Source organism: Notamacropus eugenii, chromosome 5 (genome assembly GCF_028372415.1).
Source record: "Notamacropus eugenii isolate mMacEug1 chromosome 5, mMacEug1.pri_v2, whole genome shotgun sequence".
NCBI lineage: Eukaryota > Metazoa > Chordata > Mammalia > Diprotodontia > Macropodidae > Notamacropus > Notamacropus eugenii.
Window position 1 is genome coordinate 83,176,564 of NC_092876.1, and position 27,482 is coordinate 83,204,045.

General features: G+C 43.2%; 1 protein-coding gene across 1 annotated transcript; it reads left to right on the top strand.

Annotated features, from left to right (window-relative positions):
* Window positions 1–1,191: 1,191 nt before the first annotated feature.
* On the top strand, window positions 1,192–26,500 carry CSF3R (colony stimulating factor 3 receptor). Its single transcript, XM_072610021.1, has 16 exons — window positions 1,192–1,518; window positions 10,596–10,674; window positions 15,533–15,832; window positions 16,609–16,732; window positions 17,185–17,378; window positions 18,249–18,421; window positions 18,788–18,965; window positions 19,077–19,162; window positions 21,302–21,515; window positions 21,787–21,981; window positions 22,640–22,741; window positions 23,237–23,383; window positions 23,904–24,044; window positions 24,455–24,551; window positions 25,157–25,238; window positions 25,504–26,500. The coding sequence occupies exons 2-16, from the start codon at window positions 10,617–10,619 to the stop codon at window positions 26,014–26,016; spliced, it is 2,604 nt and encodes an 867-aa protein (XP_072466122.1). The 5' UTR covers window positions 1,192–1,518; window positions 10,596–10,616; the 3' UTR covers window positions 26,017–26,500.
* Window positions 26,501–27,482: the final 982 nt, after the last annotated feature.

A 27,482-nucleotide genomic window follows, 5' to 3' on the forward strand; every position in this document is an offset into this window, starting at 1 on the left:
TAAAAATATCTCATGCTATTCGTGCAAAGATGGAAAGGTATAGATTAGATCAAAACACAGTCAGATGAATTAACAAAGTTAATAATAGGTAGCCAAACTCAGAGAGTAGGTATTAATGATTCAATGCCAACACAGTAGGAACATCAGAATTGGGAGCACCTCAGTTTCTTCTGAAAGCTTAACATGTTTATCAATGACCTGGACAAAGACATAGATGGTACACTCATCAGATCTGCAGATGACACAAAAGTGGGAGAGACTGTTAACATGCTAGACAACAGTCACAATCCAAAAGAATCTCAGGAGGTTGGAGAATGGGGTTGAATCTAATGGAATGAAGTTCAGCGGGGATAAATGTGAAGTCTAGCACTTAGGGACCAAAAGAAAATCCACTTCACAGACATAAGATGGGAGAAGGCATGGACTCGGGAGTTTAGTGGACTGTAAGGTCAGTGGGAATCAGTTCTTCAAGCAGAGATTAGATGACCAGTTGTTGGATCTTTTATGGCAGGGATTTCTTTCATGTGTGAACTGGATTAAAGGTGTGCCCTCCAACTCTCACATTCTGTGAAGTTCAGAGGGGGCTAAAATTGTAGAATGTCAGAGAGAGAAGGAACCTTAAAGATTATGCAGCCCTACCCTTTAGTATCACAGATGAGGAAACTGAGGCTCGGATAAGACACACAAAGCCAAAATTTGAAGGCCCTCTGACTACAAAGTTAGCTCTCTTTCCATGGTACCACCGCTATGTTACCTCAATATAATTGACACAAATTTGAAGTGGGTACAACCCTCTTCTCTCTATAAAAACAATGGCCAACACCCAAAATTCTCCTCCACCTTGTTCTATCCTCCCTCCCCATTGGGATTCAGCTAAAGAATTACTCAGAGAAATTCACAACCAAGGACTTCAAGGAAAGGTAGGTTTCAGGTTACCCAAGTGACCAATATTTGGGGGAAAAGGAAGAAGGATTAAGATTGCATTTGACCTGCCCAACTGACAGGTTCCCAAAACACCTATTTTGGGGGGACAGTAGCAGGGCAGGCCCCAAAATAGGCTGCAGAACCCCTGGCCTCTGTCCAGGGGCAAGACTTCTAGACCAGGAAATCCGGGGGGTGGGGTCTTCTGAGCCTTGCCACATCCCCAAGCCCCTTTAAGGGTCCTGGGCAGGAAGGCTGCCCCAGAGTGGCTGCCCAGCTTCTCAGAGCTCTCCTTCCTGGGGGGAAGGGGCTCCCTTCCCAAGGAGGGAGGCTGAAGCAGGTGTTGCAATCCCCCAACCCCAAGGAAGGCCTGTCAGAAAGTCAGAGAGACTAACGACAGCCCTGGGTTGCGAGGGAGGGGTATGGGGAGAGGAAGGTGGAAGAACAGTCTGTACTGAAGTAGTTTTCAGGAACTGAGCAAGAAAAGAGATGATGTGAGGCCCCCGGTGATTGCCTGTGGCAGGCCAGCCATCCAGTCCAGCCAGTTCGATCTCTGAGAAGTGACTGAAGGGGAGGTAAAATGACTCCACGCATGAGGTAAGTCCTGAAGGCACCAGCCCCCAACCCTCTACACCTCCCCAAGAGCAACCCCCATTCCCTCTCAGTTGAGCCCTGACAGTCTGAGGTCCCTCGGTTTAAACTAGGGCCAGGAAGCCGAACCCCTGGAACCTTACTTAGGCCCAGCTCCTTAGGAACAGGAGTGGTGGGATATGTGGATCCAGATGCACTGCGCTCCCTAGATATATATCAGTTATCGGCATCTCCAGCGGAGCAGAGGGGAAGGGATATCTGTCTGTCTACCTGACGCACATAGGAGAAGGTCCCCTCCCATCTTTCCTCATAGGGCATGTAGGCCCTGAAAGAGATGGAGTATATATATATATATAAGCATGCCTTTTAAGACGAATCCACTTCTGCTCATATGATTTAAAACTAGAAGGGACCTAGGTGGTATAAGCTATAGAATATAGGTGAAGTCAGAAAGATCTGAGTTGGAATCTTACCTCAGACACTCACTATGTAACCCTGAACAAGCTGCTTTTCTGTCTACCCCAGAAAAATCCATGGGATTGAGATAATAACAGTGCCTACCCCACAGGGTTGTAAGAACCAAATGACAGGATAATATATGTAAATTGGTTTGGGAACCTTAAATTGCTGTGGAAATATTACTTACTAGAGATCATCTTATCCAAATGCTTCCTTGTACAGATGAGGAAACTGAGGTACAAAGTAGCCAAGCTTGGATTCTAACGCACATCCTCTAACACCAAATCAAATGTTTCCTACTAACACTTTGATCAGAATTCTAAGGCAAATGGCAAACTGAGTAAGAAAAGATGAAAAACACAAAGATTGATGATAAGGGGTTTGGGAGCTCTGAGGAATAATGCAGAGATCTCTGAAATCAAAGTAAGGGAGCCTAGGCCTAAACCTTTGGTCTAGTATTACTACTAAAAATAACAATTAGCATTTAAAATATGCAAAGTGCTATAAAAATATTATCTAATTTTATCTTCATTTACCTGTGAGTAAATGTTATTATTATCCTTATTTTCAAATGAGAAAGCTATAGCAGACAGAGATTAATTGACTTACACAGGGATCACACAGACGGTATGGATCTGAGGCAGAATTTGAACTCAGGTCTTCCTGATTTTAAGTCCAACATTCTATCCACCATGCCACCTAGCTCTCTCTAACTCACTCTCTTACCTTAAGCAAGTGCCCTGTCTTTCCTGGGCCTCACTTTGCCCATCTGTAATATGGCAATCATTGGCTGGAGATGAAAACAAATTAGCAGATTACCAGCTCCCTGGTGATAAGTTTTTCTTAGCCCATCTAGGTTGGTCCTTAAACAACAGATGCTCAGGCTCTCACTGGACCTAAGCTGCCTACATAGAACCACAACACAGTCAAAGTTGGGGAAGAGGGGAGTGGTGAATGGAGAGAAAGAAGATGCCTCCATTTAGAAAAGATATGAGATTGGACTAAATGATTTCAACCCAATTCACCATTGATTAAGCCTAAGTCTCTAACATCTGCCATGTGTACTGGGTGCTAGAGGAGAAAGAGATTAAGGGACAATTCTCTGAGGTCTTTCCAGTTCTAATGTGGGGTGGGGGGAGGGAAGAGGAAGGAAAAATGAAAGACAAAGGAAAAGTAGGAGCCAGAGAGAGAGTATAAGAATGTAAGGAGAATCAAGGGAAGGGAGAAAGGAAAAAGAGGGAAAGAAACTTCTCAGAGAGAGGAGAGAGAGAAAATGAAGGGCAGGTTGAACAATGAGCAGAGAAAAAGAGAAAATGAAAAAGAAGTTGAGAAATAAATTTAAAAAAAGAAATAGCTGATATCAATCAGAATGTAAGCAAAGACTCTCTCTTTGTAGCCCCTACATTTAGAACAATATCTGGCACAGAGAAAACTTATTGATTAATTAGTATTTATGTAGAATCTTCAACTCTGCAAATCACTTTGATCCTTACAACAACCTGGTGTTATTCCTATTCACCTTTGACAGATGAGGAAACTGAGGTTCCTAGAGGCTAAGACCACACACAGTATTTGAGGCAGGATTTGAATCCAAATCTACTACACCATACTACCTCTAAGGAAATGGAAGGGAAGAGATGATGCAATACAATGAAGGAAGGGATAGTGCTGATCCATCCAAGTTTCTGGATTCTTCTTTGTTTATGAAGACCAAACTCTTCAGCTGTAGCTGGGCTGAAAGAGTCAGAAGACAGGAGAATAAAAGGCTTCTCCCTCTATCCGGTGGTTTCTGCGGAGAGAAGCAAATCTAAAGAATACAATGAGGGGCAATGAGGACTCCAGACACACGATGACTGGGTAAGAAAGACAGACAGCTATTTGATATAAGCCTCCATTAAATGATGCTACTTTAAAGTTCTTAAAGAACCTTTGGGAGGCTCCATTGCTAATAGAACACTTTCCTTATCATCAAAAAGATTAGGGTTCCAGTCTTGCCTCTGACACATTCTAGTCATTTAATCATGGACAGGTCACAACCTCTCGCTGCTTCAGACATCTCTGTGAGCCTGTAAGTTACAGAAGAGTAGCTGATAGGTTTCGTTGGAGGGAGCTTCCATCTAGGGAATTCCCACATGAAAGAAATCACAAGATCAGACTGAAAAAAAAATGGGAACCTTGAAATTGGCAATACAATGTAGTGGTTAGAGTGCTGACATATCCAGAGGTCTTGGAATTCAGACCTTCCCTCAGATCCCCACTCTTACTATGGGGGACCGTGACCAAGTCATCCAACATCTTTGCAGGTCAGTTTACTCATTTGCCAAAATAGGATTTGTCCTCCCTAATTGACAGGGCTGTGCTGAGGAAAGCACTATGTGATCTCTAAAGGTTAAACAAAGGTGTGTCGTTATATTTCCCAACTACCTCCATCTCTGTTCTCTTCTGGCAGAGTTCATTCTCTTACTGTCAATCAGAATTTACATATTGGTGGAAAGATGTTGTCGCCTTAGGCTTTGTCTTTATTGGAATGAGTGGCCACTCAAGAATAATCTGAAGAAAGGGAAGATGCTTAGTCTGAAGAAGAAAAGATTTAGGAGGCACAAGATCCCTTAGCAGAACTACAACCCATGGGAGGTAGTTTTAAAAGGGGAAATGTAGATTCCCAACAAAGAAATGTCCCCTTACAATTAGAGATGTCAAATACATCCAAACACATGGAAAGGGTCAGTAATGGGAAAAATCTTAGTGCTCATCTAGTCCAATCCCTTCATTTAACAGATGAGTAAACTGAGACCCAAAGAGGTCATTTCTTTCCCAAGGTGCCATAGGTACTAAGTGGCAGCGCCAGGATTTCATTTCAATGCAGCTCAACAAATATTTCTCAAGCTCATGCTGTGTACCTACGCTGTTCCAGGCGCTGGGATTTGTAAGACAAAAACAAAATCATCCATGCTTTACAGTCTAATAAAGGGATAATGACATTTGTATGGTAGAATGAAAGTTCCTTGAAAGCGGACACCATTCACAGTGCCTAGAATAGAGTAGGAGGTGAATAAATGTTCATTTAATTGAATATATACAAAGAAAAATAACTTTTAAAAATGGCAAATGCTTATGAAAAATCAGACATTGAGGGATGAAAGATTTGGTGATGGAAGGATCACTTCTACCTGAGAAACTGTCTCAGAAGAATTGTTTATATTATATCTTAGGATCAGAGATTAAGAACTGAAATGGACAGGAGGATAGACATATAGTCCAACTGTCTCATTAAATACATGAAGCAACTAAGACCCAGAAACCCAGAGAGATTAGAGGGTTATAGCTGAAAGGGACCTGAGAGACTATTTATTTTAACACACCCACTTCACCACCACCCATCCATTCTACCCATGTGGAAGCTGAGGCTCACAAAGATGAAGGGACTTGTCAGAAGTCATATAGGCAGTAATTGACAGAACTGGGATTCAAATTCATTTCCTCCAAATCTAGTGCCAAAGAAGGAAAAGATGGAGATAAGAGGAAGGGAGATGGGAAAGAAAAGTCAATCCAGGCAGGTGAGTCTATGTAAGTAAAGGTATGACAATGGGTGAAGGTAGACTGGGGACCAGAAACTCTTCTGCCTTGAACACTGAGTATATAGGGGAACAGTATGAAGTAAGAGCTGAAAAGGAGGTTGGATCTGGATGGTCAGACTAAGTCATTTGCATTTTATCCTATTAGTGATGGAGAGCCACTAGAACTTTTTAAACAAGTTAGTGACATTTCAGGCTTGTGCATGAGAAAGATTAATCTCATGGTATGTACAGGATGGACTGGGCAGAGACAATAGGCAAGAAGAGTAATTAAGAGTCTTCTTCCAGGAAAGAAACAATGAGAGGCTGAACAAGGGTGCTAGTAGTGGGAATGCAGAAGAGATGGATTTCTGAGATATTGTCAGTCAATGAACATTTATTAAGCACCTACATATGCCAGGCACTAGGATAAGCACTAAGGATACCAAAAAAAAGGGCAAAAAATAAATAATCCTTGACCTCAAAGACCTCACAACCTTGGGGCAAGACAACATACAAATAAATATGCACAAACAAGCTATCTATAGGATAAATGGGAAATAATGAACAGAGAGAAGGTACAGAACTAAGAGGAATTGATGCAAGTTTCCCATAGAAGGTGGGATTTTAACTGAAACTTGATGGAAGCCAGGGAATCCAAGAGATGAGAAGAGGTGCATACAAGGCTAAGGAAAGCCAGTGAAAATGCACAGACTTGGAAGATGAGGTGTTCTGTTTGAGAAATAGCAAGAAGGTCAGTGTCTCTGGATATTGAAGAGTACATGATAGGATGTCAGGTGTAAGAAGACTGAAAATGTGACAGAGGGATTAGGTTATGAAGAGCATTGGACATCAGAGTATTTTAATTTAATACTGAAGATGATAAGAAGTCACTGGAGTTTATTGAGCGGGGAGAAGACATAGTTGGACCCGAACTTTAGGAAAACCACTCTAGCAACTGAGTGGAGGATGGCCCAGAGTGAGGAGAGACTTGGGACAGGGAGACCTACCAACAAGTTATTGGAATAGTACAGGCATGGAGAGAAACCAGGATGTATGAGGGTAATGACAATAATAGAGGACAGACGGATGGGGGATATTCCAGAGGTGTTACAAAGGTTTGCAACAGATTAGATAGGGGTGAGAGACAGAGAGGAGTCAAGATAACACTTAGGTTTCAAATCTGGAGGACTGGAAAGATGGTGGTACCCTTCACAGTAATAGGGAAGTTTGAGATAATAAATTCATCTTTGGAAATATTGAGATTAAGGTGTCTATATAATGGCCAATTCAAAATGTCCAACAGGCAGTTGGAGATGCTAAACTGAAAGTCAGTAGAGAACTCAGAGATAAGTAGATTTGAGAATTATCAGCATAGATATGATAACTGAATCCATAAGAACTGATGAGATCACCAAGTGAAATTGAATAGAAGGAGAAAAGCAAGGGGACCAGGACAGTACCCTATGGGACATCCACAGTTAGCAGGTGTGACCTGGATGAGCATCAAGCAAAGGAGAATGAGGAGTAATCTAATGAGTAAGAGAACCAGAGTAGTGCCCAGAAAACCCAGAGAGAAGAGAATGTCAATGAGAATATGAAGGAGAAGAAGGTGAACGATTAAGTCAAGACTGAGAAAAGGCCTTTGGATTTGGCAATTAAAAGATCATTTAGTGTCTTTGCAAAGAATAGTTTCAATTGAATGATGAAGTCCAAAACCCAACTATAGAGGGTTAAGAGGAGAGAGAGAGGAAAAGAAGTGGAGGCACCTATTGTAGATGGCCTTCTCAAGTTCATTTATTTAGCCACAAAAGGCAGATATAATATGGGACAATTTAGTTAGTGGGGATGGGTGGATCAGGTGAGGTGTTTTTGAGAGCTGGGGAAAGAAATAGGTAGGCAATAAAGAAGTAGCCAGTAGACAAGAAGAGATTGAAGATAAGTGGATAGGACAATCTACTGGAGGAGACAGGATGGAATGGGGTCACTTGTGCACATAGAGGGGTTGACCTTGGCAAGAAGTAGGGCTACCTCATCATGTGAGACAGGAGTAAAGAAAGAATTAGTGGGCAAAAGTCATCTTGATAATGTGAAGTAAGGGGTAGGGGAGAAAAGGGACCCCTCAGCGAATGCTTCAATTGTTTCAGTAAAATATGAGATGAGGTTCTTAACTAAGAGGATGGAAAAGGTGAGTCATGGAAGTTTGAAGAGGGATGAAAAGTTTTAAGAGAGTCATGGTGGTGAGTGAGATAGTTATTTAATTAGGGAGTTAAAAAAAGGATTGTCTTATTGCAGTGAGGGTCCAACTGAGGTTGTTTAACATAAATTTGAGGTGGACTCAGTCAGGACAATTTGATTTTCTCTTATTTCATTCAAAAATAGATGCATATGACCAGATGCAACAGATGGTGGAAGAAATCCAGTGCTAAAGTTTGGCAGGGCACAATCAGTGATATCATAAGGGAGCAAGGAATTCAACAGAAAAGGACAATATAGAATTGAACTGATTCACTAAGGCTCAAGATAGGGAAAGTAGGAGAGTATGGCTAATGAAGGAGTGATGACCTGGGAGAAAATTGAGGGGTTAAAGGATTGGAGGTCATGGTGTAGATGAACAGAAGGTTTTGGTATTAGAAAGAAGGAGAAAAGGTAGAATACTAATGGATTGTGATCAGATAAGGGAATTTCAGAGTTCATGAATATGGAAGTGGTGTATTTGTGAGAGATCAAAGGTATGAGCATCTCTGTGTATAACTAAGGTAGGATGGAGAAGAAGGTCATGGGAAATGAGTTAGTTGAGGAACTGGTATATTAGGGTCTGGGTGGGCAGGACATGAAGTCTCCTAATATAAGAGCAGGAGTTGAGGAAGAAAGAAAGATTATAAACTGGCAATTGTTGGGATGTAGCAGATGAGGGAGAAGGAAGAGAAAGATAGAAGAGGACTCCAAGGTTATATGAGAGAATGGCATCACCAACTGAAACTGGGAAATTGCAGAAAGATGTAGGTTTAGGAGGAAAATGACAGGTTTAGTCTGGGACATACTGAATATGAGGTATCTCTGGGACACTCAGATGGAAAGTGTAAGTAGTGTAATGAAAATAGTACTGGACATGGAATTAGAGAAACCTGAGTTTGAATCCTACTTCAGATACTAGCTAATTTCATAACCCTGGGAAAGTCACTTAACATGTTAGCTTCATCACCTTCCTCATCTTTGAAAATGGGATAATAATAGTAACTACCTCCAGGGTTGTTGGGAAAATCAAACAAGATGACATGTAAAATGTTTTTCAAATATTAATGCACTCAATAAATGGATTATTATTATTATTATAGCTGCAACTTGGATACACAGGAGAGGGATTGGACCTGTATATGTAGTATATATAGATTTGGAAATCATGAGATGATCGATAAATCCATGGGAGCAGATGAGACTACCAAGGGAGGAAGTGTTGAGGGAGTGGAAGGCCAAGGACAGAGCATTGGAAGAGACCTCAGGCTGCAGGGGAAAGATAGACCAATCAAGGATATCTAGGGGTAGTCAGATGGAACCAAAGGTCAAGGAAAAAAAGGAAGAAAGAAAGGAAGAGAGAAAGAAAGAAAGGAAGGAAGGAAGGAAGGAAGGAAGGAAGGAAGGAAGGAAGGAAGGAAGGAAGGAAGGAAGGAAGGAACATTAGCTTTAGAGATAAGGAGGTCAAATGGTAGCCCCAAAGAGGGTCATTTCTGGAGAGTGGTGAGGACAGAATCCACACTGCTTGGGGCTGAGGTGTGCCAGTGGCAGCAGTAAGTGTAGAAGGCTCTCAGCTTCACAATGAATAAAGAGAAGAGAGGACCATAAATTGGGTCTCCGACAGAGTCTTGATAGGTCCAACAACAAAGCTAAGCACTCTGGATACAAAATAAAAGGGGAATAGACCCTGCCCTTAAACAACTGCCTGGAGAAGAGGGAGGGGAAGAGATTCCAGTGCATCAAAAAATAAGTGCCAGATAACTTGAGGGAAAAACCAGCCGCAAAAGGAGGATGGAATGGACTAATCAGCCCTATCTTTCTTTCTCTACTTTGCTACACCTCCCTTTCTCCCTCCTACTCCTCCTGCTTTCTTTCTCCCCTGCTTTTCTTCACATTCGTGCATGATCACAAGATGCAGAGCTGGAAGAGACCTTAGAGATCATCTGGTCCAACCCTCTTATTTTACTGAGCAGGAAACAAAGGTCTAAGGTGCCAACCAAGCTTAGGAAAGCTCCTATGTCCTGGACCTGGGATTCAGCTCTGACACTTACTCTCCATCATAAAGAGTAGAAGTTAGAGTTTTGGAGGCAGCTAGGTGGCACAGTAGATAGAGCAGGGCCTTGGAGTCAGAAGACCTGAATTTAAATCCAGTGTCACTTACTAGCTGTGTGACCCTGGGCAAGTCATTTAACTCCCATTCCCTCAAAAAAAGAAAAAGAAATTAGAGGTTGTGCAACCTATGACCCTCTCTAATCCAATTCCAGGGTTTAGAAACAGACTGGAGAAAAAACTGCAGTTCCCTAGAAAGAGTTGTGAAGGTAGAAAACCTCAGTTCACATTCTTCTTATGTCACTTATTAATAAAAAATGTTCATGATAATAGCAGGCACTATACAAAGGCTTTGAGAGCTATAAAAGAGCTTTGAAGTTTTGCAAAGTGCTTCACCAAAATCTCATTTTATCCTCCCAATAATATTGTAGATAGGTGCTATTATCCCCATTTTACAGATGAAGAAATTGAGGCAGATGAAGGTCAAGTGAATTGTCCAAGGTCACAGAGCTGGTGCCTGAGGGTTTACTAATAAATATGACCTTGGACCAGTCTCCTAAGCTCCTGAGTCTCAGTTATTCATCTGCCAAACAAGGGGGATGGAGTAGGTGGCTTCTGAAAGTCTTCCAGCTTTAGACCTGAATCTGTGGTCCTGTAACACCAGAGATGAAGTGAGTCTGGCAAACTTTTTAACCCCAAGGCTATATCTCAAGTCTTCTCTAAGATATAGCCATGGATGAAATTGAAGACCTGTTTCTCCCCCTGGGGTCTGGGGATTTATTTCAGGTGAACATCAATAATGCAGCTATGTGGTCTGGGGCCTGGAATCTGCTGGGAACTGTTCTGCTGTTCCATTTCTCTAAAGGCAAGTAGTTTGGGGATTTGGTGGAGGGGGGTCAGTGTCATGTCTACTGTTCATGGGATGGGAATTTATTGTGTTATTTCCCTAAGCAGAAAATTAGCAGACTCCTCAAAGATCTTAGGAGTACAGACAAGCCTGAGCTGAAAAGAAAATCTCTTTTTTCAGCAAATCAGTCAGTAACAACTCCTATTTATTAAACAACTACTATGTGTCAGGTACAAAGGAAGGTAAAAGACAGCCCTTGATGTCAAGGAGCTTACAGTCTAATGAAAGGAGACAACATGCAAACAATTATTATGGGAGAAATATCTCCTCTCTGAGTTTGTATGTAGGTAACTACTGCTAAAATACATTTGCCACAACACAGAAATTATAGGGCTAAAAAGCCTAGTTATTATTATTAGTATGTTCAAGCATAAGTTCACATCTCAGAGAAAACCTGGACAATAAGAATTCTAACAAGGCCTCTTATATTACATCAGAATGACAGAGAAATTGTTATTTTACGTATTGCACTCTTGTACATTTCTCTTAGGTCATAGAAGTTAGAGAGAAGATAGATCCATAATCTCATGCTCCCTTTAGTATCATAGAAGTTGAAGAAATGTAGTTAAACAGTCATAATCTCATATATCCCCTAAGGAAACAAACTTTATCAAACTGTATAGGTAAACTCATAACTAGGATAATTGAGGAAAAAGATCTACATGTCATCAAGGAATTAGGGACAGTTGCGTTTCTTCCTAAGACTTTAAGTAAATTTTCGCTTACCATGAGACAGATTTTGGTCAGGTGAGGTTAATATTAATTGAAGACAGGCTTTTAGTTAACCAAAAGTTGAGGAGGAGAAAAAAGAAAATCAAAATTTTCCATTACACAACTATGTAAAAACAAGATATGCACAGGATAAATTGGACATAATCTCAGAGGGAAGACATTAAGATTAAGGAGGACTGAGAAAGGCTTCTTGCAAAAGATGGGATTTTAACCAAGACTTGAAGGAAGACAGGGAAGTTAAGAGGCAAAGATGAGGAGATTTCTTAATAACTAGACTTCTAGTAAAAAAAACACTAGGCTCAAATCTTTCCTCTGCCACTTACAAGATATATGACCATGGAAAGGACACTTAACCTCTCTGTGCCTTATTTTCCTCATCTATATAATAGGGAACCATGAACCATCAACAAACATTTATTAAGCACTTCGAGAATGGTAGATACCAGTAGTACTTTCCTTACAACTATCAGGCTCAAATGTCATGAAGTACATATTCTTATTATTAGAGTCTGGGATTTAGCCCTGTCATTCTACACATGGGAGACTGAGGCCCAGACAGGTAAAGGACTCACCTATTGACTCAGGAAGTCCTTCCCAGTAAGCCAGTATAGGATATAGATGCAGGAAAAAACTGCCAGTTATTCAGAGTATGGCATATTCTACCAGTAGATGATGGACATATGTGTGATAAATTGATGGCTGACATTAATATAGTCTCACTTCCAAAACTATATAAGGTAGAGAAAAAGGTTTTCATTTCAGCAAAAGAGGATGGTTATCACTTGTTGCAAAGGAAGGAATGTGTCCAAGTTAGCATAGCCATTCCCACTAGTTTACAGGGAACAATACTTTCTTTATCAGATAAGATAAAGAATAAGACAACCTTCTGGAACTATGGAAGTCCTCCCAGTTCCTTTTTGCAATAACAAAGCAATTAGAGGTGGAAGGTAGATACTGAAGGAGACACCTTGCTTTAGGCTTTCCCTGCAATGTATACTGAGACATGCATAGCAAGAATTGCAGAATTAGTTAGGTCAGCTCTTAAAAGACTACTCTCAGCTCCCAAAATTCCTCTTTCAACAATTCCCTCTTTTCTCCTAGGTAAAATTATCTCTGGACCATCTAAAGATTCACAGTACAGGAAGTCAGTTATGTGTACAGACCACAATAAATGTGACAAAGAATAGAAAAATAAACCCTGAAAAAAACTTCTTAGCAAGAAGTTTTTCAGCCCTACTCTGTGCAGCTTCTAAAGCTATTATTTTAAAAATGTAACTATTTGGCAAAATTATTTATACTCAAAAGTGGGGAACTGAACCTCAAGAGCCAGGCCCAAGATTTTCCTGGTCACAGACTGAGACATAATTGACAGCAATTTTACAAGGAACTAGAAAATAGAGGACCTGAATTTAAATTTCCAGTTTTATCTTAAATCTGACACTTAGGGATCTTTTCAAAAGGGTCAAGGCACTCATAAGAAATAATAGACAATAAACATAATTCCGTAATCATAATAATTCCTGGAAAACTCAAAGAACTGAGATGCATCTTAAGGCCCATTTAAACAACAGACTTTCTGTTCCTTTAGCTTAGATTTAGCTGTCCACTTCATGAGGTTGTCTGCTTCTGGGAAACACTTTTCCCTTGGAAATTCTGTGTCAAAAAAGTCTATCCTAGACCACTGTCCAAAAGTTGTCTGACTTGATTCACCAGAACTCAAAGATATGTGCCTTTGAATCAACATCTTGGTGTCTTCAACACGGGTATCCATTGTTTACAGTACCTGGAATGGGCTATATATTTTTTTTCTGCAGATTTGCATTTCTTCTAGTAGATTGATTTTCTAAGTTCCAAGCCACTTGTAGAGGTTTCCTAGGCTGCTTAAAACTGTTAGTGATAAGACTTACTATAATTTAGTAGGACCTTACAAAGTCTGATCACAATGGTCTTCTAGTAATTAGTTCATGTGGTAAAAGCCATTGCAAATATGATGTAATTAACCTTATAAGCATCAGTGTCTTAGGGAAAAAATCAAATTGAACTACCAGTAACTCATCTGGGAGTTTGAAGACTTCACATACCATTTTTTTCTTTCTGTCTTTGCCTAAACCTTATACATTGCATAGATAATGCTATCTATAAGCTAGAGGAAGAGTCTTACAAAAGGATTCTTGAGGAATTGACATTGAAAAAATAAGTCCTTCTGTTTCTTGATTTTAGCAGAGAGACCTCAAACAGAAAAAAAATCATGATTTAAGAGTTTCTTTATAACTAATTAATATATAAAGCCTCAATCCAACTTGAGACCTTGTAAACAACTATTAAAATATATCAAAACCATGTATTTACATAGCTAAGTATCTGTGAATATTTTTAAAAACCTGATGAAGATTTATTTATTTATTATCTCCAAGATAAAATTTAAAATATATCATTTAGCACCGTTAGGATCTTTACTTGGATTTTTCTGTTGCTTTTCATTGCCACAACAGCAAAAGTTCTAAGGCTACTAATAGAATTACAGTTATCACAAGTCCTTTAAATGTACTTTTTTACCCAAGAGAAAACATGCAGAAGCCATATATCCCCTAGATCAAGTAGAAACAGTTTAATCTTGCTGTTTTTCTCAAATAAAGTTTACCAATAAATGCTTTTTCATCTTTATCATATTCCCCGCTTTGGGGAGATATGTTATCCTCATATTCCCATATCATTCAGAAAAGATGTGATATTGTGTGAAAATAATCTTATGCATGAATATAGAACTGTTCAACCAATGAGCAAGAAGACAGCAAGTCTAAGAATTCATTTTCCATAGTCACCATTTCCATAGTCACAGTTAGGAAGTTGATACAACTCTATGTATCATCATCATACCACTGCTTGGAAAGACCAAAAAATAGCGTTAATGTTATCCTAGTAATAGTTAATATTTTAATAATGTCCAAGTATTTTACCTACAATAGCCCTTTAAGGTAGATTATTTCCCGCATTTAACAGACAAAGAAACTAAGTCTGTTATTGACTAAGTAACTTGCTCAGTTAGTAAACATCGCAGCTGGCATTTAGACTCAGGTCTCTGATACCTCAGGTCTCTTTCTATTCCACCAGGATGCCTTCTTCTTTCTTTTAATTTTTTGACAATTTTATTTAAAGTTTTGAGTTCCAAATTCTATCTCTTCCCTGAGACAGTGAGCAATCAGATATAGGTAATACATGTGAAATTATCTAAAACATTTCCGTATTAGTCTTTTTGTACAAGAAGACTCAAGTAAAGGGAAAAAAATGAAAGAAAGTGAAAAATAGCATGCTTCAGTCCATATTCAAACAATACCAGTTCTTTCTCTGGAGAATAGCATGTTTCATCATTAGCCCTTCAGAATTGTCTTGGATCATCATATTGCTAAGAATAGCTAAATTATGTGTAGTTCTTCATCGAACAATATTGCTGTTACTGTGTCCAGCGTTTTCCTGGTTCTGTTCAATTCACTATGCAGCAGTTCATGTAAGTCTTTCCAGGTTTTTCTGAAATCATCATCCTGCTTGTCATTTCTTACAGCACAATAATATTCCATTACAATCACATACTACAGCTAGTTTAGCCATTCCCCAGCTGATGGGCATCCCTTTGATTTCCAACTCTTAGCTACCACAAAGAGAACTACTATAAAAATTTTTGTACAAATAGATCCTTTCCCCTTTTTGGATGTCTTTGGGATATAAGACCTAGCCATGGTATTGCAGGATCAAAGGCTATGCAAAGATTTATAACTTTCTAATCCTTCTAATAGAGGATAGAATCATAGAGTCATACATCTAGAGGTGAAAAGGATCCAGTGGTCATCTAGTCTGGTCCCTTCTCTTTAAAAGAGAGGAAACTGAAGCCCAGAGAGGTTAAATAATTTGACCAAGGTCACATCATTAATAATTTTCAGTCAGGATTAGAACACAGGTCCTCTGAACCCCAATGCAGTATTCTTTCTATCATTCCATATTGACTGAGTTGCCCAGTTAGCCTTCCCTGACAAAAGATACAGCACCCTCACCACTCTGTCAATGACCTGTCCTTTTCCCCATTCCACAGGCCTTCAAGATTGTGGGGACATCCGTCTTTCAGCTTCTGTCATCCACTTGGGTGACTCCCTCACAGCTTCTTGTACCATCAACCCTAACTGCAGTAGCCTGGCTGGGATAGACACAAAAATTGTGTGGAAGTTGGACTGGGAGAAGCTGCCTGAGGATTGGCAGCATCAGAGGGAAAATGGAAATCTGGGGTCCAACATTACCCTTCCCCAACTCAACCAAACTCATGCCATTCTCTCTTGTTGCCTGCTTTTGGCAGGAACTCCTCAGATCATAGGACAGACAGAGCTGCAAGCTGGCTGTAAGTCCCTCCCATGCCACTGAGAAGCTTGCCCCCCCAACTCCATGCTAGGATATGGGGAAGGGGGAAAACACAAGATCAGAGGCTCTCAGTATGGAGAAAAGTTGATAGAGAGATAGACTCTCTTCTGCAAGGTCTTGGCGGGGGGAAAGTCTTCCTAGCTAGTTCTCCTTTCCCTTCTGGGTATATGTCCTTAGTACTGAGAATGGGAGAAGAAGTCTAAATTTCTCATTTAGTAACCTAAACATAGGGCAGAGAGGCCAGATTGGTAGGACTGGTTGTCAAGGACACCTGGGTCTAGTTTCCACGTTCCTACCTCCAAAACTGGTATAGGACCATGGGCAAGACAATGTCTTAGGACCATATAGTTTAAGACCTGAAAAGTACCTTGGAGAACATCTTTCTAACTCTCAAATTTACAGAAAAGGAAACTGGAGAAAACACCAAGGTTAAGTGAATTTTCCAAGGTCACACAACAATAAGTGGTCAAGCTGGGATTCATTGGATGAATGTGTCCTGACTCTCCATCTAGTCCTCTCTGTTGTAGGGTCTCAGTTTTCCCCAGCCCTTACCCTCTGACCTTCATGAATCAAGGGTAGTCCTGAATGGCAAGCAGGAGTTTAGATAGTGTGATCTTAGAAGGCCTGGGTTTGAGAGATGGAGAAGAGGAGCAGTTATGAGAATTAGGACTGGGTTCCCTATTTATCTGCCCTAAGTCCCATTTCAATATCCCTGTACTTCTCATACTCTTTTTTTTCACCACTACTTTACTCCAGACCCTCCTCAGTCACCTAGCAACTTCTCCTGCATCATGAACCTCACAGCCCAGGAACTCACCTGTCAGTGGAAGTCTGGTCCCAGCACACACCTGCCCACCAAATTCACTCTGAAGAGCTACAAGTGAGTGAGGCTTATCAACCCATAGACCCCTCATCCCACTGATTACAGGCACATGTGGAAGGGCTACAGAAAAAAATGATATGAGACAATAGTGGGGCATAGGCCCTGGAGTGAGGAGGGTCATCTCCCAAGGCCTTGTGGATTCTGTAGCATATCTGGACAAGAACTAGGGAAATGAAAGTGTTGCAGCTGGGGCCTTGGAAGTATGGATAAGGATTTATTTTCCCAAGTCTTCCTTCAATGGTTCCACTGAAAATATGTTTCATGGCCTGGGACACAGACAAGTTTAATGGAAGTGGTGGGGGATGAGTGAAATTGGTGAGAGCTCAGTGAGGGTGATGGGGTCTCAGTGAAGAAGGTAAAGGTTCTTTGATGAGAGACTGAGTGAGGAGACAGAGTTTTGGAGAAGAGTGTGTGGGAAGCCAGCTTTAACGTAAACTGCTCTTATTAAGCTCTACAAACAAGGATAATTGCCAGTCTAGAAAAGAGCCCATCCAATACTGTGTCTCCGAAGATGGTAAGAACCAGTGCTCCATCCCCCGAAGACAGCTTCCCTTATACCAGAAGATAGACATCTGGGTGAAGGCAGAGAATGTGCTGGGAGAGGCTGAATCTCCACACTTGTGCATCAACCCCATGGATGTGGGTGAGTAACGGTAGTACATCTACCTGAGCTCAAAGACAGAAACAGGAATATGAAGACAGACAAAAACAGAGGAACAGAGATGCAGTCAGAATTTAAAAGGCCAGCACAGGCAACAAAATTTTCGGTGTTTACTAAGTACCTACTTCGTGTTTCTCACAGCAGGCTGATACAAAGTACTAGTGAGCTCTTGTACTCAAGACACTTAAACTCTAGCAAGGAGATAAGACATAAGCATGGATATTGTCACCTACTATGCCATGAAAATTGCATTAGAGAGGTGCAAAGTTCTCTGTGAAGTGTGAGGAGCAATTGCTATTAGGGTTTGGGGATCAAGGAAAGCTTCCTGGAGCAGGTAGCATTTGAGTTGGTCTTTGAAGGGTGGGTAGAAATCAAATCTGAAAAGTGAGAAGAGGGGGTATTCCAGGCATAGGGAATGGTAATGAGCAAAGACATGGATTCAGGAAAATGCACAAGGTGCCTACCAACTGGTTGTTTCTGAAGAAAAAACAAGGAAGGAAGCCTTTATCAAGTGCCTACTATGTACCAGGCCAAGCACTTTAAAATTATTCTCTCATTTGATCTCCACAACAACCACGAGAGGTTGTTATTATTATCCCTATTTTAAAATCGACTTAAGTGAGACAGACAGAGAAGAAGTAACTTGCCCAAGGTCACCCAGCTAGAATGTTTCTGAGGCCATATTTGAGCTCATATCTTCCTGGCTCTAGGCCTAGTCTACTACTTAGAAGCCTTCTGGCAATAATATAAAAATAGACAAAGAAGAAGGAGACACAAAAATAGAATCACAAGAGAAGAGAAACATGGAGAGGTCCCCACAGAGGAGGGTAATAACTGACTTCTCTGTTACAGTAAAGCTAGACCCCCCAATACTTCAGGCTGCTAAGGCCAGGCTAGGCCCAGGCTCCTCCTTTCCCCAGCCTGGGTGCCTCCAACTAAAGTGGGAGAAGTCCAGGATGAGCAAGCACGTGGAGCAGATGTGTGAGCTTCAGTACCAGCGTCCAGGGGAGCTGGCCTGGGTCCTGGTAAGGCTCTCGATCCCACCTCGAGGCAGGAGTTCCCTCTGTGCTTGGGGGAAGGAGCCTACATCCCCTTCACTGAAGCTCAGTGCCTTCATGGAACCTTTATCTTTCTCCCCAAGTCCCCTAACTAAGCCCTCATCCTCACTGAACCCTCACCTTCCATCATTTAGAGTCATCATTCCTCCCACTCAGTATCCATTCCCTCTCTGATCCTTCACCATTCTCCTCCTCCATTAAGTCCTCATCCTTACCACAATGCCTTCTTCTTTTATATCCATCTTGGTTTTCTGAACACCATCTCCTCCTCTTTTTCGGGCCCAGTGCCTCAACATGGTTTCCTTGACATGGTTTCTGATCACTTTTGGGCAGGTGTCACCCTTCTTGAAATCAAGTACTCAGCATGAGGGAGAGTCTGACCTCTGTAGCCTCCTCTTTGCTACTCGATATGTCTTGCAAATGAGGTGTGTCCGTAGGTCTCTGAGTGGCCAACTGGGTGGTCACTGGAGTGACTGGAGCCCCAGCCTGGAACTCACTACCACGGAGAGACGTAAGTGCCCAAAGGTGTTAATGGAAACAGGTAGTAGAGGTAGTAATACCTCTGGTATCCTTTCACCTCCTTATTCCCCTTAGTCAGTCATGACTCTCTCCTATTTCCCAGGTCCCATGGTCAGACTGGATGTGTGGTGGAGGCGACGAATACAGAAACAGGTCCCTAAAGTGATGGACATCCAACTTCTCTGGAAGGTAATGCCTTTCCACCACTCTCCAGGGATGATTCTGTCCAGCCCATCCTCTATGAAGCTTGACCCCTTCCCAGACCTAGAGAAGTGATACCAAGAAGCTGGGAATGTGTGAGAGATAGGTCCTCAAGTATATATAGGTTCTAGGCTGAATATTCTTGTCCCTCCTTTTAGATAATGCCAGTCATTCAATAAGCATGTATTAAGTGCTGATTACATGTACAGTATATAAAGACACCGGGAGCTGGGAGAGATCTGAGAGATTACATAGTCCAACTCTATCACTTCACAGAGAAGAAGACTCAGAGAATGGAAGAAGAAACCTCTCCAACATCACCCATGTGGCTAGAGGCAAAAACAGAAGTAGAGCCACAACTCCTGGCTCTAATGTTCTTTCTGCTCCTTATTCACCATCATTGTCCTCAATCCTATATCTCAGAAATAGAGGGCAAAGCTGGGGAATAGGAGAGATCCTGGTTATGAGAACCCTGGTCAACTCCCAGCTAGGGACCCTTGGTTTCTGTGACCCAGGGAATCCATTCAGCTTTCCACAGAGGGAATCAGCTGCTTCTGAAAGTGATGAACTACCCATCACTGAAAAGGAGGCTGGAAATTGTCAAGGAGGTTGAGAAGAAGATGTGCGTTTTGTGTAATAATAGTTGATAATTATAACATTGTAACACTGAAAGCATTTTTACAAATATGATCTCACTTCCTCCTTACAACAACCCTGGGAGATGGGTGCTGTTATTATTCCCATTGTACAGATGAGGAAACTGAGGGTCAAACTAGTAAGTATCTGAGGCCAGATTTGAACATAGGACTTCCCGATTCCATCTACCGTGCCACCTCACTGCCAAATTTGTTTTGTAGTGTGACTTATACCCATTATCTTATATTTGGATTCAAAAATTTCCCTTCAAAAGTTGAAGATGAAAGTAGCATGACTAGATGGCATTTTGTCCAAAAAAAGATCTGGGGGATGTTAGTAGACCAGAAGCTCAAGATGAGTTAACAGGGCATTATGCCAGCCAAGGAAGTTAGATGCAAGAAGAAACTAGAATCTAGGAGGTGATAGTACCACTGTACTCTGCCCTGGTCAGACCACATTAGGACAACTCTGTTCATTTCTGGGCTACATCTTTTAGAACAGAAAAAACTTCTTCTGTATCCAGAAGAAGATTACCGAGGTGAAAAGCAGACTCATGGTCATGCCCTACAAAGATCAGTTGAAGCAACTAGGAATGCTGATCTTGGGGAAGAGAAGGAGAGAGGATGCTAGCAATCTTCAAATGTTTGAAGGGTTCCTGTGTGGAAGAGGCTGTTCCACTTGGGTCCAGAGGGCAGAATCAGAAGCATTGGATCTGAGTTTAAAAAGACAAATTAGGCTTGATGTTGGGGGGGGCAGGGAATGTCCATGGTGGAATGGACCCATTTAGGAATAATAATAATTATTGTTATTATTAATAATGATACCTAGCTTTATATAGCAATTACGAAGGGGCAGGCACTGTACCAAGCTCTTTACAATTGATATCTCATTTGCCACCCCCCCGGGCAGGTATATGCTGTTATTAGATTTTTTACAGATGAGGAAACTGAGGCAAGCAGAGATTAAACGACATGACTCTTAAATGCTGAGGTTAGATTTGAACTCAGGTCTTCCTGACTCCAGGCTCAGGTCTCCGTCCACTGCACCACCTAGATATCTGGAAGTAGCGGTGCCCCCATTCTTAGAAGTCTTTAAGCCAAGACTGGATAATCACTTGTCTACTATGTAGTAGAGAGAATTCCTGATCAGATGTAAATTGGACTATGTTGCCTCTGAGATCCCTTCTAATTCTGAAATGTTGATCTCTTCTGAGCCTCATAATAACTATGACAGGTGGCTTTTGACAAGCATTATTATACCCATTTTACAGATAAAGAAACTGAGGCTCAGAGAGAATTGGCAATTTGCCTAGGATCACATAGCTAATATCTAAAGCAGAATTTGAAACCAAGACTCTGCTAACTTAAAGTGCAAAACCCTTTCTGCCACCTCACCTCTAGGGTTGGACTAAATGTCCTCTGAAGTCCCTCCCAATTGCCTTATTCTGTGATTCTTTAAAGAGACCAAATCCTCCTCTGTGTGTCTATACAGCCAGTACCCACAGATGAGAACAGAGATAGGATCCAAGGCTATCTGGTCTTCCCACGTCCTCCAAGACAAGATGGGGAGTCACTACCCCTCTGCAACACCACAGAGCTAAGCTGTGCCTTCCAGCTGCCAGAGAGGGTTCAGGAGGTCGTCGTCACAGCCTATAACACAGCCGGAGAATCTCCCCCAACCAATGTCATCTTCTGGGAATGCCAAGGTAAAGATGAGACTTTTCCTGCCTTGTCAGAAGAGACAGCAGATACACAGTTTGATTGCCAGGACCCCAGCACCTCCCTCCTCCAAGTCCACCCTACTTCCTCCTCCTCTACAATCCTCTCTAGGTAGCAACTTCTCGGGGCCTGACTAGAGTCATAGCTGGGTGAAGCCCCCACTGTATTCATGGAGGGTGGAGTTTGGGGGGTAGGAAGAATGTCCTAGCCTTCCTTTCTCTCCACAAGGCGGGTTCAATACCTTATCCACATCTGCAGGTGCCTCTCTGTCCAGCATTCACACCTCTGCCCCAGATGCTCACAGCCTCTGGGTAGGATGGGAACACCCCCTCGGCCAGCCCCTCCCCAGAGCCTATGTGATAGAGTGGTGCCTAGCTCCAGCTCAAGAGGATGACTGCAATGGCAACTGGAAGATGGAGTCCAATGGAAGCAGTACTGGGACCCTGTTGGATGGTGAGGGCTCAGAGCCTACAGGGGAACTGGAGCACTTTTACTGGTGGGAGATCCTTTATGAAGGGCTTACAGGGTCCTCCTGTCCCATGGGCTTGACTGCCCTCCCACCTCATCATCCCATCCACTCTCCTGCTTCCAGGAAAAGCAGTTCCCACCCCAGCCTAGATGTGGGAGGGGGATCTCTTAGAGTGATGGACTTTGAGTAAGGAAAACCAGAGTTCAAATCCAGGCCCAGACACTAGTTGTGTGACCCTGGGCAAGCCACTTAACAGTTCTCAGCCTCAGTTTCCCCATCTGTCAAATGGGCACAATAATAGCACCTACCTCCCAGGATTGTTACCAATACAAAATAAGTTAATATTTGTAAAGCACTATATAAACGCTGGCTTTCATTGTGGTTGTTCTTTCCCTCTGGGGAAGAAGACTCTCCAGGTTTTCTCAGACTACCTGTTGTTCCCCCATCCCTTATATTCAGAGATAGAAAGTTCTTCCTGATGTTTCCTAGTCTACCCCTCCTACTACAGCTATATCCCAACAGGCCACCTACCATCCTTCTTGTGCTTCTCCCTTAACCAGTGTGAATGGATGCAGAAAGAAAGTACAGTGGCTGCTCCCTCTGCCTTCCCGGGACTTAGCCCTCCCTCTTCTTCCTTTGCAGAGAATATCATGCCCTTCCAGCTGTACAAGATCACTGTGTCCCCCCTGTACCACGGCACCAGAGGGCGCCCCCAGCACATCTATGCTTACTCTCAAGAAAAGGGTTTGCTCTCAACTTACTCTCATTCCCAAATTTCTGCCCACCCCAGTTGCCTCCTGCCCTGGTCACCTCCAGCCCAGCCCAGCCCATCCTTAGCCCATTAGTCCAGAGATCACTAGCAGGAGGGCCCAATAAGGTAACTTCACCTTCAATTTTAGGCATTAGGCATCAGGCAGAGGACTTGGAAGAAATTAAGTAGATGGTCAAGGGCCATCAATTCTAAAATGAGCTTCCTTTTCTCTCCCCTTGGTGTTTCCCTGTGTCAGGGGAAGGGGAAATGAAGGGACTAAAAGAAAAACAGAAAGAAGGCTGGAGCAAGAGACAAGGTCGCACTGGTTTCAGGGATTCTCCCTCCTCACCTCCAACATATACCTGCAGCAACCAGCTACAAGGACCTGGGAACTAGGGCACCAGCACCCCCTCCCCCAACCCCAGGAGCTGGACTTACCTGGAGGGGAGGTGATCAAAATCCATCCAGCCTCCCTTCTCAATCCACAGCCCCATCTCATGCCCCTAAGCTAAAGCTGAAGCATATTGGAAGGACCTGGGCAGAGCTTGAATGGGAGCCTGGGCCCCCAGAACTGGGGAAGAGCCCCATCACCCAATACACTGTCTTCTGGACCAACTCTCAAGATGAGGGATTCTGTGAGTGCTACCCCTGTCTCTCTCTGATCCCTACCCCCAAGGCAGCTGAGGTCCCAGTATTCTTTCAGGGAGATCCCTGACATCTCCACCACAAACCCCAGGTCTCCCATACCCAATACACTATCCTTTGAACCATTCCCAGATCAAGGAATTTTGTAAGGGTCATTGCTTGCCCCCCTCTGACTCAATCTCCCAAACTAGCTACTGAGCTAGTTTGAATGATATGCTTAAGCCACTACTGCTTCCTTCCCCCAGAGCCTTGGACAAGGGCCCCAGGACATATATCTGGTTTTCTCTGGCTATTCCCTTCCAGGGCTCTCCCATATCCCCCATCCATGTCACTCAATCACTTTTGGACCAATGTCCAAAACCAGGAATTCTGTAAGTACTATTCCCTGCCCCCAAGGTATATGTTTTCTCAGAGACAAGTGTTCCAGAGTCCCAGAGCTCACAGAGCCCCCAGGTTCCTTACCCCAGGTTAACTGCATCTCTCTCATTCTTCTCCACTATTATTTCACAGTCATCATCCTAAATGCCTCCTCTCGAACCTGCATCCTCCATGGCCTAGCACCCACCAGCATGTACCACGTCCATCTCATGGCTTCCAATCGAGCTGGAAGTATTAACAGCACAGACCTCACAGTGGTGACCATAGCCCTTGGTAAAGACAGCCTCCATGGGGGTGGCCAGAACTAACAACCAACCAATCCACAAGTATCTGTCAAGTGCCTACTATATGCCAAGCACCTTTCTAGTGCAGGTGACACAAGTCACAAAGAAGGGAATGATCCCTATGTGCAGGGAGTTCCCATTCCAAAGGTATAGCCTCATATATACTGCTGGGGCAAATCCCTGCCCTAGTTACCCCAGGAAAATCCAGAGGAAAGACACATCCCATTCTAAGGAAATTCTAGTCTGATGTGGGGAAATGTGACCCTGCCTTCAGGAAGACCTAGTCTTAGAGGGAAAGTCATGGCACCCCAATCGAGAAGTATCCATTCTGGGAATTTAGAAATGTTTCTGTGCTCAGGGATCTGACCTTTCCTCCTTTGGCACTAACCTTCCCCACAGAGGAGAAAGATATCAACGTACTCTTGATCCTGACCAGCCTCTTCTCTGTGGTGTTTTTCTGCATTATTACGTTGATCTGCCTCCATAAAAACCACAAGTGAGTGAGAGCCTGGGGGCTGGTGAGATGGGGATGGGATGCTAAGAGGGGAAGACGAAGCTCAACAGCTCAAGACCCAGCTCACCAGCCTCAGGGTCTGTCATCATCAGCCTTGCCTCCTTCCATCCATCCACATTCTCCAACTGGGTAATCCTTCCTCACATTTAACTGAAATTCCTCCTAAGCCCATCTCCTCCCCTGTGAATACGGTCATGGAATGCATGATGTAGGAACCTTAGAGAGGAGGCCTTGGAGATCACTGATTCTCATCTCATTTTGCAGATGAGGCCCAGGGATTTGCCCTCGTTTTAGATCCAAGGCTTTTCTCCAGTATACTGGATTAAGGAGAGACTAGAGGCCAAGCCCCATCCTACACAGTCTTAGCAAACAAAATTCAATTGCTCTCAGTCTTCTTTTCCCCAGCACCAAGGATTCCCCCTCCCCTTGACCTTGAAGCAAAGCTGAAATTTTCAGAGGACAAAGGGAGTCCCTTGTCAGAGAACTCACAGGAACCCAGGGTCAATTAGGAGAGGGGAATTCTTGACACCAGAACAGGGCATCCTCAATGCCTGCCCCAACCAGTGTGCTCACTTCAACTTTTCCAGGATGAAGAATCAATTCTGGCCAAATGTCCCAGACCCAGCCCACAGCAGCCTGGGCCAGTGGATCCCCACAATCCTTCCTGGGGTAAGACATAGGCTGGAGGGAGGGCTAAGGATGGGACAAGGGCACTGGGAGCTAACAAGGAAAACAGGCTGACAGGAGAGATGGATACACCAATTTCCACTGCCCAACTGCATCTTCCTCTCCTCCCTATGTGCCTTCCACTCTCCCAAGGAGAGTAGTCTCCTCCCAACTAACACTGGGCAACCAAAACTCACCTTTGGGCCCATGGAGGAGCAATGATCTGGGTAACCTCCTCCTATCACCTTGATACTCTCATCCTTCCCAGGAAACCATTCATCTATCAAGTCTGAGGGACCCTGCCATGCCCCCTGTCTCCAAGATCATAGTCCTAAAGGAAGAAGAGAAAAAGCCACCACCACAAACAACCGAGACAGATGAAGAAGCTAACAACCTCCCCCACCTGGTCCAGGCTTACATTCTTCAGGGAGATCCCTTCCTGCCAAAGCCCCATCCCAGCTCCAATAGCCCCATCCAGTATGGGAAGGTGATGGGAAACCAAGGGTACCAGAGCCAGCACAGGCCTTCTGCTGGGCTCTACCTGCGCACGGATTCCACACAGCCTCTCCTGGTTGACCTTACCCCAAGCCCCAAACCCTATGAGAATATGTGGTTCCAAAGAAGTCCCCCTGAATCTAGGGTTACCAGCTCTCAAGGCTTCCCAGAAGAGGACGGCGATGACTCTGCCTTCCTTCCTCATTGCCCACAAGGACCATTTCCCGATTTTCCCCTTCTGCAAGGTTTGAGGATTGAAGGTGTTGAAGGACTGGGCAGCATTTAGAATCCCTTATAGACTCCCACCTCAACCTCCTTCCATACTGTGGGGTGCCCCCTCACACCTGGACTTCTGTTCAGGGTTCCCGTGGGGAGAGAAGAATCCCAGAGTTTCCCAATGTTCTCAAGAGTAGGCAAGAGACTTTGGTTGCCCTAATGGGGAAGACAGCTCAGGACCTCTCCAGTGGAGTTATGGGGAGGGTCTTTTCTGCACAGTGCAGGGAACCATGGAAGAATCACTAAAAGAACCTAGAACCCCCTCATCCCCAAAAGGACTGCCCTCTCCTCCAGCCCTCTCCCCTTGTACAGAAAGGCGTTCCCTTCTCCAGGGTAGCATGGCCCTGGCTGCCCCACCTACCATTTCCCCACCTGCATCTAGTCTGTTCTGTGGGCCCATGTCCTGACAAGAGAGGACTGTGCATATTTCCTAAAGTCAAAGAATCCTTTTGTACCTGCCATATGACTTCCAAATGGACAATATTTTAAACTGATTCTTTCAGACTCTAAGGTGTGTCTGTGCTCTCTATCCTTGCTGACAACCACATGAGCGAAGGGGGAAGCGGAGTACAGGGGAGGGCAAGGGAGAATAAGCATTATCAGTGAACAGGCTTCATGTGAGACATTGTTGGTCTAGGGAAAAACTGGTGAAGACAAGATGTCGATTCTGCCATGGCTGTGCCACTGATTCATCAGGTGACTCTGACGGAACCATTTCTCATTTTCTGAGCTTCATAGGAGCCCACATTTCAAGACTGAAAGGGACCTCAGGAGTCATCTAGTCTGGCTCCTTCAATTAACTGAGTGATTTGCTTAAGGTCACACAGGTAATAAGGAACAATGAGGATTCGAATCAAAATCTTCTTCTGACTCCAAATCCTGCACTTACGCAATTACACTATGCTGCCTCTTTTGATCTTTTCCTCTGGAAAATGAGGGGTTTGGACTAGATCAGGAGTTCTTAATCCTTTTTTGTATCACTGACCCCTCTGGCAGTCTATGAACTTCTCAGAATGACAACTTTAAATAATTGAAAGAAATGCTCACTTTCAGCTAGAGATCAATGAAAATAAATATGCAATTTTTGGCTCATCCAAGTTCATGAACCCCCTCAAATCCATCCACAGACCTCAGGGGTCCATGAATGCCAGACTAAGAGTCTCTGGCTTACTCAGTCTTTAAGGTACCTTCCATCTCAAACACCCTGTAAGTATGTTGGCACTCAATCTGGAGTCAGACAACTTAGGTTAGAGTCCCAACTCTTATTTACTTTCTGTGGGGTCTTACTCTCTTAAGTTAAGTTAAACGGGGAATAGGTTAGTTCACATGCTCATACAGACTCACAAAGAGCACATGAGGACTTAGCACACAGTTATCTAGATAACAGTTACCTCTAGACCATGTGCTCAGAAAAAGGATTTGTGGATACTCTCCTCCCAGAACATCAGAGCAGCCACAATGAACTTCATTATTAAT